The sequence below is a fragment of the Periplaneta americana genome, chromosome 11, assembly GCF_040183065.1.
Source record: "Periplaneta americana isolate PAMFEO1 chromosome 11, P.americana_PAMFEO1_priV1, whole genome shotgun sequence".
Classification (NCBI taxonomy): Eukaryota; Metazoa; Arthropoda; class Insecta; order Blattodea; family Blattidae; genus Periplaneta; species Periplaneta americana.
In genome coordinates, this window is record NC_091127.1 from 534,680 (window position 1) to 550,830 (window position 16,151).

A 16,151-nucleotide genomic window follows, 5' to 3' on the forward strand; every position below is an offset into this window, starting at 1 on the left:
CTCTTTGCCACAACAGTTGGCAATGAAGTGACTGTAGTTGGCAACAATGTTGTTAAACTGGACGTGAGGTGAAGTATGGTTATAAATTTGGATGTCGAATTAAGTTATGGCCAAAAGTTATAAACAGTTTTTACACCTGTTAGAAAATTGGCCTGCTGATACAACTAAAATAGGCAGGTATGTATATTGTAAAATCTCGTGCCCTTATAGACGTATGACATCGTTACCTTGGCATAATAGAGGTTGAAAGGCAATGTATTAGGCCTACATTCTTCTCAAACGTGATTCCAAGTATTACGAATACAAATGTATAATATTTTGTTTCTTCTTCTCAGACCAGCCTCGTGGTCTAGTGGTCAGGGCTTCTGCTACAGTCCTGCTCGGGTTTAATTCCCGGTTAGAGCACAGGAATTTTTCCCCTTAAATGGGATTATTCCTGTGTTTGCCTACGGTCTGAGATTTAGATTAAGTTTAGATTTAAGACCTCGGTATACCAAGACCTCTCTTGGCGCCACATAATCATGATCATCTTATCATATCATCGGGATAATGGGATAAATTTCAGGACATGGATACCTTCCTTTTCCTCTTACTCCAAAATTCCAACCTTGTGCACACAAAATAAATTATTGGCACTTAAAATTGGCTTTTCGTAAGCATGATGGTGCGCATTCGACAAAAGAACGAGAATTGTAAAAATAATTAAATTAGCTATTGATAAACTTGCCGGAAAATGTTGAAATATTGCATGAAACCTGGTGATGCAGATAACCTAAAAACCCGTAAAACAGGTTACGAGCTGGAGGTTTGAACTGAAGCAAGCAGGACAACGATCTAGTAAACAGGAAGTATTTGGGTGACGTGTCCTTCACAATAATCACCAGAATTACTATTTTTACTTCCAAAATCACTTGAACTTCCCTTTCGCTAGTTTTACACTGAAGGCGGATTGTGTGAAATAGTTTGGGATAGAAGGACTTGACGTCTTCTAAGCTATGCTAACCTAACCTTCGGGTAAATCTTTACAATAGCGTTACCAAAGGAAAGCGGACAGCAAGAAGGGACACATTCTTAGACAATTTTGAGTATATCTGCAAGGCATACCAAAAAGTCTAAACTAACGTAACCCAACCTATCACTGATTCGTATAAGTGCAAGAGATACAAAAGACTAAATCAAAGCTAATTTATCTAAGATAACAAAACATAACGTAAAAATTCCAGTGTAGGCCTTACACTAGCGTGAAACTTTCGTAATGTCACAGGTTATATTGGGTAAGACTGAAGAAACAGTTGGTGAATAAGCGGAATACGAAAGGAAATACCTATTCGCTAGTTTAGCCGTACTGGTTTTACTTTGTGGCCTCCGATATTGTCCACATAATAATCTAGAATTATTCACCTATGGTACGTAATAACGAATGTATCGCCTCCATAAGTGCACGTACTGATGAGACATGTAATTTAAGTATGGTCGGAGGCACCGATTTTGGCAGATGACCTCGATGACATTTCCAGTAGGAGAGCCAATATTGTTTGTGTAAGCTGCGAGAATGAGATGCGATAACATTCTGAGTCGTTCATATTTTCATAACAGCAGCTCATATCAATTATCCTTATTATGAAACACACCACGGTACAGTCCTACTCAAAGAATACCTTTAATAAATGTAAATGACTTCCATTCGCAGTGATTTAATACGTCTCCTACATTTTCTAAATTAAATTAATTCTTAATTAAAAGGAAAAAGCATTGCATTGCGCATATATATATATAAAATCCTACCCTTACCAGATCAATATACAAGATCTGTCCAGTAATAATCTAGGGATCGTCTACTGGTGGTGCGACAATTCAAGTTAATAAAATTGCGATTCTTCTTAAGAATCAAAATATAATTTGTATGTTGCGGAAGTTAGATTTATATAAGAGTATAATAAATAGGATGGTAATGGATATTACAAGGGCAATAATTTCTTCACACGCACATTGTGAATAGAACAGAGAAGAAAGCATTTTAAAATATTCGAAATCGTACAAAATATCGGAGAAACCAATTTTCCCTGCACAAATTGCACCAATTGAAAAATAAATACTGTATTTTATGGATTCTAAAAAGTTGTTTATTAATCTAGAGGTATTGGCTGATGACTATATTAAATTCCAGCACAACATTCATTCAGAATATGTAGAAATTACACTTTGGATTTTACTAAATGTATAGGCCTACTATCAAAAGGTGTTACATACCCCCTTAAATACTGTACATGTGTTACCTGTGCGATATCCGATGTTTAATTTTTTTAAATATAATTCATAGTACTGAAACTGCCATATTGAATTCGCACAAATTGTATTATTCGTAATTTTCGTCTCGAAAATCCCTAAGATATCTAATTTAATTTTTCACCCATTTTTGTCCCACTCCACCACTATAGGGACAAAGTCGGACTAAATAATACCTTGTTCGTATTCTGTGATCGCATAGATCCCCAGATATCGACTTTCATCGAGATCGGATGACATGAGATTTCTCACTCCCTTCTGCCTTTTCATCAGTACCTTAGGATATGGTATTTAAAAAATCTAAGAATGTTTAACCAATATTGTAGAGAGTAACCTTCATTTTAAATTTTACGTCTCTAGTTAAATATAGTTTAGTGAATTTTTAAAACCGTCGACTTCTTTCTCTCTCCTCTCTACTCAGAAGTAAAAAAAAAAAAAAAAAATGAAGTTATTTAAAGGGAGTAGCCTGCATGAAATTGAATTTTTTTACTTTCCTTATACATTTTAGAAACAATTCTGAGAAATGAGATGAATAGTCTAACCCAATTTTATGAGTGAATCTTTGTTTTAAATTTAAAGGCTGCATGTCTGCTGGTTAAAAAAAAATAAATCGGTATAATTATTTTGATCATTACTGCCTCCCATTTTCCATCCCTTAATGTTCGTATTTCGTAAAACTCAGTCTTATCTATTGACTAAGGATTAACATATTTCCATATACATATATATAACAGATTATATTTCCATTTCGTACAATATTCTGGTCACGAGACATAATCATATACTTTGTCTTTTCGGGATTTACTACCAAACCTATCGCTTTATTTGCTTCAAGTAAAATTTCCGTGTTTTCCCTAATCGTTTGTGGAGTTTTTCCTAACATATTCACGTCATCTGCATGACAAAAAGCTTATGTAACCCGTTCAATTTCAAACCCTCTTTGTTATCCTGAACTTTCCTAATGGCATATTCTAGAGCGAAGTTAAAAAGTAAAGGTGATAGTGCATCTCCTTGCTTTAGCCCGCAGTGAATTCGAAAAGCATCAGATAGAAACTGGCCTATACGGACTCTGCTGTAAGTTTCATTGAGACACATTTTAATTAATCGAACAAGTTTCTTGGGAATACCAAAGATACATATAGACCACTGTAATATTTGTTTAGTTTTTGGAGGTGACTGTCCAGAGTGCACAAATACTCGGGCGTGCATGTTTACTCTTATGTCCTACCCATTCCACTGCGACAGAGATAACAGCCGATCTTGCAGCGGTGAGGACTCGCTCTCCAGTCCACATTAAGGAAATCCATCTGCCAAAATCCCTGGTGCGACCTATACTGTACGTATGTTTGCTCAAGGTGTAAGTGCAAATTTCTGGACATTGGGTGTTCGGGGGCCTGGACAGCACCATTTTCTTTTAATTTCATTTCATTTATTATATTCCATAGATCTTATATGAGCAATGAAGCTTTAAGATGTGGAACAAGTCAAAATTTTACAATATAACAGTTAAATTTTTACCAATTTTTACAATTGTACTGTAATTGTATGTAATCAAACTTGTTCAGCAAAACCACTTTGTCCTCGCCAGACATGTAATAGCTCCCTCTGCATAATCTGTGTCCCAAAACCTGAAAAAATAAATATAGCCTATATGCGAAAATGGCGAAAAGATGCAGCTGAATTTTCTACTGCCAACACTTGTAACAATACTTCAAAGGCAAGCCTAAAAATAATACCACAACACATAGGAGTTGGGCAGTAATTATTCCATTTTTTGTTAAAAAAACTGAAAGATCGGTCCTAAGATTGTAAAACTACAGTTTAACGTTGTTCAGGGGGGGGGGGGAACTCATTGGGGTGAGTCAAACCTGCTTCCTTTCACCAACCATCTGAGCTACTCAGACGAGATGAAAGCCATGCGTCTGAGTGGCGTGTCAAATCTCCTTATGAACATTATTGTGTGAAACTGCCTCCAAGCGTTGCCCTGTTACTTTTTCTGGTACTGTACAATTTTATAATTAAACATTTCGGACAACTTGCATAATTTATGGTGAAAAATAATATTGATATAGTGAAGATAATTAAACATGTTCCATATAATACGAGACTCACATCATTCGATAACACTGCCATACCAACTAAATATACTGGAACGAAATGTTAAAGAAAAACAATATACATACCCTAACCACATATAATGGAAATAGTAAATATTACAGAAACCAAATAATAGTCAAAAAGGATTACTATTCTATCAATAATTGAATTTCTTATTTCATCGCGATTTTACGCTGCAGGTAATTGATGGCTTAATATTAATTTGACTATTTAATTCTACAGAGAATATGTTTTAGAGTTGGATATGCAGTTAATTTTTAATCCTGCGATCGTCATAATAATGTTTTCTGAGTAGGCCTATTGATTTAAATTAATTTTTAAGTAGTCTGTCATTAGTGGCATCTTATCTTCCATATTTTCAGAATAAAATTATTTTATAATGAAATAATTCGAGGGCTAAATGTGAACCTAACGTAATTACAATCGATGTTTTATTCACAACAAAATTCTTAGCAGGCAATACTATTTCAGATGAATTATACCATATGGTTTGTAATTACATTAAGACTGTTTGGAACTGAGTTATGATTTTTTGTGACCAAGTAGAAGAACAAATTATTATCTATTGGTGTAAAGATCTAAAAATATCAATTTATTACTTACTTTAGTTTCACACTAAACCCACGAATAATTATTTTTATGTAAAGCTGCAAGAACGGCTAACAATTGGTTAACATGTACCGATGTTTAATTGTTTCATTAATTTGTGTCTCAAAAGATGGTTATGATTGTGGCAATGCCTACTCTATTTCAACTATCTGTTAATTTAATTCCTTTACAAGGCAGTGATTTTGATTGCCAACATTAGAACAAGGTCGTCAAATCTCGACTTACCGAAGTCAAAGTCCAACTCTCAGAAGTATTGTCTATGAAGAGGACTTTCAACAAAGTAAACTTCACTACAAAAGTCGACTTTTTGGAAAGTCTTCATCCAAAGTCTTGTTTATGGATACGGCCCTTAGATAGGCGAGGGTAGGAACTTGTAACATGGTAAAATGCCAAGATTTGTCGAAAAATAAATATGTTGATGTATATCTGGAAATATAAAACAGTGAAAACAACCTATACACTTGATTTAAAAGGTGCTGTTTTAAAAATGTATGTTAACAAGAATACATACAGATTACAGTAAATGCCACTATGTAACAATTATATTTTTATTTATTGCATGTTTCAGGGATCTTGGACAACATCTCCGGCAGCAGGTGAAGGAGGCGTTTAAAGCAGGAGAAATAAATCAGGTCAATGAGGAAGAATGTAATAAAGTCTATGCTAGTTTAAAACGCTTGTCAGATAATGAATACGGGCAAATGTATCAAAGGAAATCCAATTCTTGTGCTTCTGGATTAACTGCAGATGAATGTAAAGCACTTCTTTCAACAGAATTCCTGGAAGAGCTGAAGCAGTCGGAGCAAGGCTTTTTTTCAAAGTTGTTTTATAAGAAGACTAACTAATGTCACAATGGCTATGGTTTTGAAAAGAATTTGTAATTTCAAATACATCTATTCGCAGCCAAGTTTTGTGGTTTGTACAAAATGTTACAGTCAGAAAACTGATTCAGTGAAAGAATCACCATTGCATGTCCCAGTAATGATTAATGAAGTAATGAAGTGTTTTGAACCCAAGTCCCGTGAAGTATTTATTGATATGACTTTTGGTGCAGGGGGACATAGTAAGGTTATGCTGGAATCGGTCCCTGATATTAAACTACTTGTTTTAGATCGTGATCCGATAGCTTATTCGATTGCGAAAAAACTTGCAGCTGAATATCCTGGACAAGTTGTACCATTGCTTGGAAGGTTTAGCGAGTTACCCGAACTGTTGAGATATCATGGAATTAAGAAGAACAGTGTTGACGGTGTACTGCTTGATTGTGGCTGTTCTTCCATGCAGTTTGACGAAGCCGAAAGAGGGTTCTCTGTTAGTAAAAATGGACCGTTAGATATGAGAATGGATGGGAATCGCTTTCCAGATCAGCCCACTGCTGCAGATGTTTTGATGCATGTAGACGAAGAGGATCTAGTCAGAATTCTCAAAGTGTATGGAGAAGAGAAAAAAGCTAAGAAAATAGCAAGAGCTATCGTAGAAACCAAATATACTTTCAAAAAACTTGAAACTACTGCTGAGTTGGGTGATCTTGTAGCAACGGTTTGTTCTAATGAACAGAGGTTGGACAAACTGCAAAGACATGCCCACTCTGCAACGAAGACATTTCAGGCACTTAGAATATTTGTAAACAATGAAATAAATGAATTGAATTATGGCATGATAGTAGCTCAAAACTACCTGAAGATTGGTGGTAAAATAGTGACATTAACATTTCATTCATTGGAAGATCGCATCGTTAAACGTCACTTAAAAGGAAATGTTATTGACAATGCTATAAACCCACTTCCTCTCCAGTACACTGATTCTTCCCTTTGGTATGATAAAGAAGATGTTGACAGCTTACTGCATTCAAATTGGAAACCCATTCACAAGCATGTTCTTACACCAAGTGCTGAGGAAGTGCAAACCAACCCAAGAAGTCGATCAGCAAAACTGAGAGCTGCCATTAAAGTAGGAGATACATAGGATTGTATTACTGATGTAAATAGAAGTATTGGATTTTCCCAAGTTGATGGATCTATTTCATTTGAATGTAACTTTTTTTTTTTACAGAAAGTGTAAAATGTACAGAAATAACAAATAATACAGCTGACATGGCTCATCATGAGCACCATTCGTCATTTGTGAAATATTCGACTTGTATTCCAGTTCCTGTCAATTGCTTTGCAAGCATTACTAGTTAACTGCGTCGTCTACATGTTTAATTTGGAATTTGTGTTGTGAAATCAAATCCTTTACAAAGCCCAATTGAGTTCTTGAGATGCCCAGATGTTGGTCTACTCCGTCCAGTCCAGTGTCTGGAGACAGTCTCCAGTATATCATACTGCAATGTTGAGTGCTGCATTTTGCTGGAAAACGATGTTAGTTTGCAAATCCTCTACTTGATGCAGCTTACAGAGTTGCAGTATATCTGGGTATGTTTGACATTATGTATCAATGGGTAAGTGTCAGTTTCTTAAAAATTAAGGTTTTGATGTCACTCGTTACACTGGAGGATAAATTAAGTGCACACACATTTTTGACACCTTTCCTTTAAATATCTTGGGCTTACAAGGAAAACATGTTAACTTCACTTTTCAGAAAAAATTAGTTTATAACATTTCTAAGTACAGAATTTTTTGCTGTATAATGTGGGAGAAGCCGCTTAGTAATATTTCTAACCAGTCCCTACTTGTGAAGATAGTTAAATATTCTAAGTCCACAAATGACATTCTTGACAGGGAGAATCTTTTAAATTCAAATATCTCAAAACTAAGTTTTAAGGTGTTAGCAGGTTATCCACGAATAACCTTATTATTAAATAAAAATGTAAGTGCCATTGCTCGAATCTGAGACTCCAAAGTTATGCATCAAATGGCTGTGCACCTAAATATATATAAATGCTAAATGTAGTTCAGCATCAAGCAGCTAAGGGATGTATTCCTGGTGCTTATGCGACAAACCAGGAAAATACAGCATTGTGCAGTTTGTCACTTAGATGAGGTCATCAAGTAGATTGTCGATCCATTGTTAATTTTATAAGTTTTGAAGTGTTAGTCACTCAAGTACAAATTTCTAAACTGATAAATACAGACAGAGCACAAAAAATTGTATTGATTAAAGTTCACGTTACACTTTGTTAAAAACATAAAATTACTTAGTCACATGTTAAAAAGTGTTAAAATTAAAAAAAAATACGTATACCTTCGACAGATGGCCCGTTTCGATGTGATGTTACGTCTTCATCACGTCGAAACGGGCAGTCTGTCGAAGGTATACACCTTTTTTTTTTTTTAATTTTAACACTTTTTAACGTGTGACTAAGTAATTTTATGTTTTTATAAAATTGTAGATAAGTTACTTAAGAATCCTAAAACTGAAGAGGAAACTTCCACTTTATTACAAGTACTGTACATATGTAACAGTTCAATTATTGTGTTTATGAATAAAATAGACCCACATACTTTAACTTTAGGTAGAAACTTGAGTAACAAACCATGTGCTTGTCAGTTGAGAAGTCAGGTCATTGTATAGTTTAGGTGATGTCCAGTGGAGGGGACATCCCCTTCAAAGGGTACAAATTACCCTCTCACATAATAGTAACATATTGAAATGTTATACTAAATCTCCTAAAATACTCTGACTTTTTTTTCTTGAGAGAACTGGTTCATGGAAATTTTAGAAACGAAAAACTACAAATTATGTTCGTGCAGAGGGTTCCTTTTATAAAATGATACATATCAGAATACTCATAGCAGCCTTAATCTGTAGTCTTCAGTGCAATATATTTTTCTTCAGATTATGAACTTCACTTCAGTATTGAATATATTTCATTGTTACAGGAGATACTATCAACGTCTTCACATATTATGAAGCTCCAGTTGATAATCTTGATTTAGTTGAAGCTCACGAAAAGTTGTAAAATAGCCCACTCCATTTGTATTTAAAAGCTGACAATGATTTTAAACATTCTTTGTACCGTAATTCTGTATTGTTGAAATTATTATGTGATATATTTGAAGAACTAATACAAACTGCTTTGTGATTACTCGTATATCACAGAAAAGTAAGGTTTGTAACTAACATTGCCTTTAGCGCAAAGTGAATTGAATTACTTATGCATACTAGCTCAGTTGGTGCCTCCTGAAAATGTTATTGTTGTAGGATTTTGTGTTACTTTAAATTGACAGTGATATCTTCCATTACAGTTATGTTGCTTTGTTTATGGATAAGAAAAATAGAGTGCACAATTCATTAGAATTTAGTGTGGAAATTGAGGAAAATATTTCACTTACATCAAAAGTTTGTTTCTATAATAGTATATTATGAAACTAGTTTCTAATGTATACTTTATTGCATGAGTCAAAGTTTAGGGAACAAGCAAAGCCAGTTAATCTAATTTTGAGGAATGCAATAACTGTATAACATTAAAAACGTGTTTTATATACTATTCAAAAACGTGTTTTATATACTATTCTTTCGTACATCAGGATTATAAAACAACTAGTGGCTTGTGCAGCAAATGCTACAGACTAAGTTCATTAGATGTTTAAATAATGATTTTTCAGATTTATTTTCCAGGCAGAATATAAGATATTTTTCTTAATAATGAAACATACTCCACGAAAGATTTAACATTGAAAGTAACGTAATAATACGAAGTGTAAACTTTTAAAAAAATTTCTCTTTTTTTAAAATACTTCCCTCTGAATGGATTTTATGCCATGCTTTTTCTTGGACTCGTTTCTTTGGGTTTCAATGAGAAAAAACAATTAACAATGTCAAGGCGATCAGCGGTTTTTTCTTGTGGGAGTAAAGTAGTAACTATTTCAGGTCATTACGGATTGTTGGTAAGAATATGACATTTTATAGTGTGTTAGATACTAATAAATGCTGGACATAATTTCGACCACATTAAAACGTTAGCATAATAATATGTTCAATCAATGCGTATTTATTGACCACGTATTTTCAACAGTAGACGCTGTTGTGGGGAATCCATTGTTGAGATACTGAAAATAAGACATTCTATACCAGAGTTGTAAAATCGTATAATATATATCCTAAGTAAAATTATTTATAGAAAATCATTTTAGCTGTTTCAGCATTCTATTCATTGCTGGTTGTGGGAAATGAACTAACCCATCATGTCAGCAATAAATGAACTGGCCTGCTATTCTTTGTAAAGTAAAATGATATACTTCCCAGTGATAATGAATCTGATTGATTAAACCAAAGGTATATGAAATTAGTTTTGATGTAGTTTGAGAGATACAGCTAAAATGGGAAGAATGACTCAGGCCCGTTACACACTTGAGATCTTGCTAGCAAGAAATGTGTTGCGAGAAAATTCATTGATAACATGGATTCAAATGGACGTCCACACACTGGAAGAGATTCTTGTTCAAGGTGAAAACCTCGAGCGAATTTCTCGCTGGGATCAGTAGCTCAGCAAATTTTCTTGACACATTTATCAAAGATGTTTGACATTTATACTCTTTATGACGATTGAATGTAGAAAAAGATATCACAGATGGCGATGAATTATTTTTTATTTTTTTTTATTGACAGTGGGGAAAGATGGCTGATAATTGCAGTCAGAAACTTGCCGAACTTGTATTACGATGTCACCTGTAGACCTATTTTATACGATACACGGGATGAAAACTATAAAAACACGAAATCTGGAGATTAATGTCGGATGATCTTACAATAAATAGGACTACATTTTATTTTGATGAGATTTAGTAGTATTAATTATAACATTTGAAATAATGTATCTATATGCTTTAACAGTTTATATAATTTTAACCAGAACATAGAGTAGAATCACAGTCTAGTACATGAAGTCACGAAGCTCAATACGTAGCGAATATGCAGCCATAGATAGTTGCTATAGGTATCCTACAAGCGAAACTCAGCTCGAACTCGCGCCGCGCATGATATACCCCTCTTACCCCCTCTGCAGTAGGCTTGAGAGCATGCTGAGAACGGGAGCATACGTCATCTGCGCGAGACAGTCATGCCCGCTGGTTTCTGCGCACTGAGTTTTCTTGTTGGGTGCCTATAACCACTAGGATCGCTTCATCATAGACAATGCGAAATAGTACCGGCACAGGCCCTTGTTCCTAGTAGGCCTACCCCCCCCCCCCCAATAACTCGAGCTTTGTGACTATATACTACCCATAGACTGTTGTAGAATCCTATCATCATATGAATGGCAAAAAACTGAGGTCTGTTCAAGCTGAGATAACTCCTAAACCTATCTAAATCAGTGACCGAAACTCTCCCTTATCTCCGGGAGATACAATGTGATTTCCAGATATTTTTGGCTTTAATTTTAGCCCTACTTTTTCTTTTCATTAACAAAATATGTTCATTCATTTCGTCGTCATCTGAAGATTCAACATAGTGGTATCCGTACACTGTTTGTAACATACTTAAATACATAACCTGTACTATCTTCCCCCCCCCCCCCCCAACGAATGATTACTACAATCAGAAAAAAATACTCTCTGCATGAAGGCAGAGTACGGATGATCATTTCTCGCTAGCGAGGTCTCTTTAAGCCATTCTGCGCCCACGTACTGGGACAACTGGGAGATTCTTAAAAATCCGCTGTATGTAAAATTATATTATTTTGCCGCTGTGCGTGCTAAAAATACCCGCTAAATCCCTGTATCAGCTCAAGGCTGGTATCAGCTATACAAATTTCATAAATTTTACCCGCTAAACTAACGCCGAAAAACGCTAGTTCTAGCGGGAAAAACCACTGAATTGGCGACACTGTAGATACGAGAAGTAGAGGGAAATATTACTTACAAAAGGGAAATTAATAGAAGACAATCTGATATCACTGCCTACAGGTGTTAGATCTTGGAAACAATTTGATTTTGAAATGTGTGAGAAATTCGTGCCATAATATTCATACATTTGCTTAATAGCGAGTTTGGAATGATTATTAATGAATAATGAGTTTTATTTTATACTGGAATAACATCTGGGGTGGACATAAAGAGATATACTGAAGAATGTGGCTTTGACATTCTTGAAAGTGATATGAAGTGAGCGAAACTTGGCAGAACGCGTTGAAGTGGAGCAAAGTGTTCATTAATATTATACAGGTTTGAAATGGCTGATTAATTTAGTGAATTATGTTGCACTTATCATTAGAATTACACAGCAGGGATGCCCCATAGCAGTCTTAACTTATGATTAACATTGACTTATTTGTTTTCTAGAGCTGCATTAGTATCCGACTGCGAGACCTCTAAGGAACAGCATATTTGAAAAACGAAAGAATACTGCAAAACCTCAGCGCACTTCCGTTCTACCGAGAGAATAACGTAGACTCGCTTTAGGTAGGTTATTTGATATAATAGCTTATGTGTTATAGTTGGTATAGTAGGTTTAATAATTGTAGAACTGCACACACACACAATTGTGCAGTGAGTTTTCTCATCTTTGCTGCAGTCCATTACGCGGTTCTGACACATGGTGACACCACAGTTTACTATATACAGTCACGAAGGTTGAGTTTTGAGGGTGCTAGAAACAATAGACTGTGCCGGTACTATTTTGCATTCCATGTAATGAGCCGATATTAGCGATCCTAGTGGTGAGCAACTATCTAATGTTTGCATATTTACTACGTATTGAGCTTCGTGACTGTATATACTAGACTGTGGTGACACTGCGGCACAATCTGTTGCAGAACGAACGTATACGTTCACTTCCTGATTCATGATATTTTGTGTTCTTGCATATATTGTGGTGGAATCCATGAATAGCTAATTTATTGATTAGAAATCTGAGATCTTTGTTTTCTTCTGTCCATTCTCTATTTACCATTGGATCCGTTCTATAGAAGTCTTGCCAGATTTTTCTTTTCGAAATTCTTAAACCGCAGTAGTTCTTCCCTTCACACATAGATAGCAGAAATAGCTTGAATTTCAGGTCCTTTATGAAGAAGGACTCCCTGGCAAGTTCGTAGACTGATCTAGATGGGGCTGATTTTGGTACACCGAGTGCTCTTTCTAGGAATCGGGACTTGACCACAGTCTACTATATACAGTCGCGAAGCTTGAGGTGTTTTTTTTGCAAATCTCGTGATAAAGCGCTCCAAGCGGTTAGCAACTAGAAACAATAGACTGTCCATGGTCGACTTTGGACTGTGTCGTATATCTATCGAGTGCTAGCTCGTTGCGTATTTCACATTGATGCTTGTGAAATGTTCGTTATTGGTTATAATGAAAATGTTAATGGAATAATAATATGGGACAAGGAGGAGACGTTTGTAGTGCTATAAATTGTAGCAACAGTAAGAGAAAGAGGCCAGAGTTATTCTTTTTCCGATTTCCGAAAGATTCAGAAAGGTTCCTGGGTTTCCACAAGAATGCTGTGCAGGAACAAAACTGTTAATTTGAAGTTCTTTGTGACTGTTAGAATACATTATATCCTTAAATTTCACAATGAAATGTTTCAGTCTAACCGAAAGGACATTAGATACAGGTTAAAGTTCTGTCACTTAGGCTGCTAAATTTCCAGAGAAATAAAGGTTAGGTCTACTTTTTTTTTTTTTCAGAGGATATATTTTTAATTGTAGCTATTAATTTTGTTATTATTTTTATGTGTTATTTTACTAGAGACTTAGAAAAATTAAGTTTGTTTTAATGAAATTTATTGATCACGTTTTATTTTCAATTCTGGTGGGATTATTATTGCTTAGGCCTACTTTTTTCTTCAAAGGATATGTTTTTAATTATAGCTGTTAATTTTGTTGTTATTTTTATTTGTTGCTTTACTAGAGACGTAGAAAAAGTCTGTTACAATAAAATTTATTGATCACGTTTTATTTCCAATTCTGGTGTGATTATTATTGCTTAACCTCATCCCACTTTGTTAACTACGTAAGCCTACACTACAAGTACCGGTACGCGTAAGTTACTCCATTAATTCATATTTCCATTATTATTGTTGTAAAGAGAAATGCAAATTAATATTTATTGGTTTCATAGTTAATTATCGCTATAATCTTAAATGAGTGAAGCTATTATAGTAAATTTCAGTTCGTTTTGCACAAACAAAAATTGGTAAATTCATAGAAGACGGGCACCTGGTTGGATGTATTAAGTATTACCAACTTTTTTACTTTAGAGTTAAATGTTAGTGATTTTTAGTGACTTTTATTTGTTAGTTCTAGGTTTTTATACGAGGTGTCGCCGTGATGTTGTTCAATTTGATTGGTTATAGTTGTCATTTGTTCTTGAATTTTTGTTAATTTTGAATGGGTAATAACGTTGTCAGTTGTTCTTGGTTGTTTGACGTGAGTGGTGTTATACTGTTTTGATGGCTAAAGCTATTGGAAGTTTGTCATTTTGTGATTTTCCTTCGATTTGATTGTCATCATTTGTTCTAGAATTTTCGTTAATTTTGAATGGATAATGACGTCAGTAAGTTGTTCTTGGTTGTTTGACGTGAGTGGTGTTATATTGTGTTTGATGGCCAAAGTTATTGAAAGTTTGTCATTTTATGATATCTGTGAAAGATGTGTGAATATAGAACAGAGTACTAAATTTTGTGTCGATTTTAGTTTATTCTTTCGCTGGTGAATAAGAATTGTGTCGATTGTTGAGGAGAAAACTGTTGCTATGGTTCCAAGGAATTATTTACTGAATTTTCCGTACAAGTTAAGGTGTAATAAGAGTTCAAAGAGAATTTCATTTTGTGTCAATACATGGTTATTTATGTGAACTTGACTGTACGACAAAGTGTTGGTTTAGTTCTTTGTTGGCTGCATGGTTTAAGTTTAGATTGCCTTAAAGCCTGTGTCATAATGGAAGTGAAGTAAGTGGTTGTCATTGAAGACGTCAATGAGGATTGAATTTTGTTTGATGAGGTGATAAATTATTGTTTTGTTTTGTGTTTTAGTGATTTGTGGGGGTAAAGTGAGGACGAAAACTGCCAGAAAAGTACTACCAAGTATGAAGTTCGAATCCCACCAAACTGCATAAAAATCAAAGATGAAAAATTAAACATATTTTCATTTTTTGAAGGGCTTGTTCTTCTTTAAAAATATGAATATATGTTTGATTTTCCATCTTTGATTTTGTGATGTCTGGTGACATTTGAACTTCATAGTTGGCAGAACGTTTTGGTAGTTTTCGTCAGCCATGTTGGATTTTGCCCGTCTTCTAGGAAATTACCCAAAAATTATATTAACTTATTTCTTGCAGGTATCTTCGAGTTTATGGTGGAATTTAATATACTTCATTAAAATAATAAATTAACTTTATGCATTTAATATTTCAATAATGGAAGGAAGGTGTTAATTTTTCCAAAAGAACACGACAACGAAAGTATAACATATTTTGTCGGCTGCTAGGAGAGAGATCTGCGATGATGAGGTGATAGTAGAGATCCTAGTGGTGGGCAACTATCCATGTTTGCATTTTTACTACATATTGAGCTTCGCGACTGTATATAGTAGACTGTGACTTTACTTTATAACTATCCGGTGTAAAGCGTGAACTTTTACCATATTAATTCAGTCCCGTAGCTGATTATTGGGATTATCTTGGCCTGAAATAGCAAAATTCTGTGTTAAGGGATAGCTGTATGATGTTTTCTATTTCATAGATGCCTCTGATTGCGGCGGCTGCTTTTTCTCTTATGTGAGCCATTGTATGGAGGTAGGCTATATCACAGAACTGGCAGTCTAGGTGGTAAGACGAGAGCCATTATATGGAGGCACATCATAGGACTGGCAGTCTAAGTGGTAAGAAGGGAGGCATTGTATGGAGTTATATCACAATATTACAGAACTGACAGTCTTGGTGGTAAGAAGGGAGGCATTGTATGGAGTTATATCACAATATTACAGAACTGACAGTCTTGGTGGTAAGAAGGGAGGCATTGTATGGAGTTATATCACAATATTACAGAACTGACAGTCTTGATGGTAAGAAGGGAGCCATTGTATGGGAGTGTATCATAGGACTCCAACCATTCTGGCTGCTCTCGATGCACAACGTGAACCAGGGCAGTGATTTGTTGACGGAGTTTTCGCGTGTCTGTCATAGTGCCGAGACAGATTGTTTTTTTAGACAGGAGTATTGCTTGGGAGAGAGAGTGCTTATTATTTACTAAAGTTCGGGCAT

The 16,151-nt window shown here is 35.0% G+C and overlaps 2 protein-coding genes across 2 annotated transcripts; both read left to right on the plus strand.

Moving 5' to 3' along the window:
- The first annotated feature begins 35 nt into the window (after positions 1–35).
- LOC138708701 (ubiquinol-cytochrome c reductase complex assembly factor 2) lies at positions 36–5,858 on the plus strand. The gene is made up of 2 exons (XM_069838800.1): positions 36–177; positions 5,582–5,858. The coding sequence occupies exons 1-2, from the start codon at positions 107–109 to the stop codon at positions 5,856–5,858; spliced, it is 348 nt and encodes a 115-aa protein (XP_069694901.1). The 5' UTR covers positions 36–106.
- A 7-nt stretch (positions 5,859–5,865) lies between these two features.
- On the plus strand, positions 5,866–7,117 carry LOC138708700 (probable methyltransferase-like protein 15 homolog). Its single transcript, XM_069838799.1, has one exon. It carries the CDS (start codon positions 5,866–5,868, stop codon positions 6,976–6,978), a length of 1,113 nt encoding a protein of 370 aa, XP_069694900.1. The 3' UTR covers positions 6,979–7,117.
- Positions 7,118–16,151: the final 9,034 nt, after the last annotated feature.

Coding starts and splice junctions, on each gene's coding strand:
- LOC138708700 (XM_069838799.1), top strand. CDS start 5,866: ATGGCTATGGTTTTGAAAAGAATTTGTAATTTCAAATACATCTATTCG.
- LOC138708701 (XM_069838800.1), top strand. CDS start 107: ATGGCCAAAAGTTATAAACAGTTTTTACACCTGTTAGAAAATTGGCCT. Junction 178..5,581: donor GATACAACTAAAATAGGCAG/GTATGTATATTG, acceptor TGCATGTTTCAG/GGATCTTGGACAACATCTCC.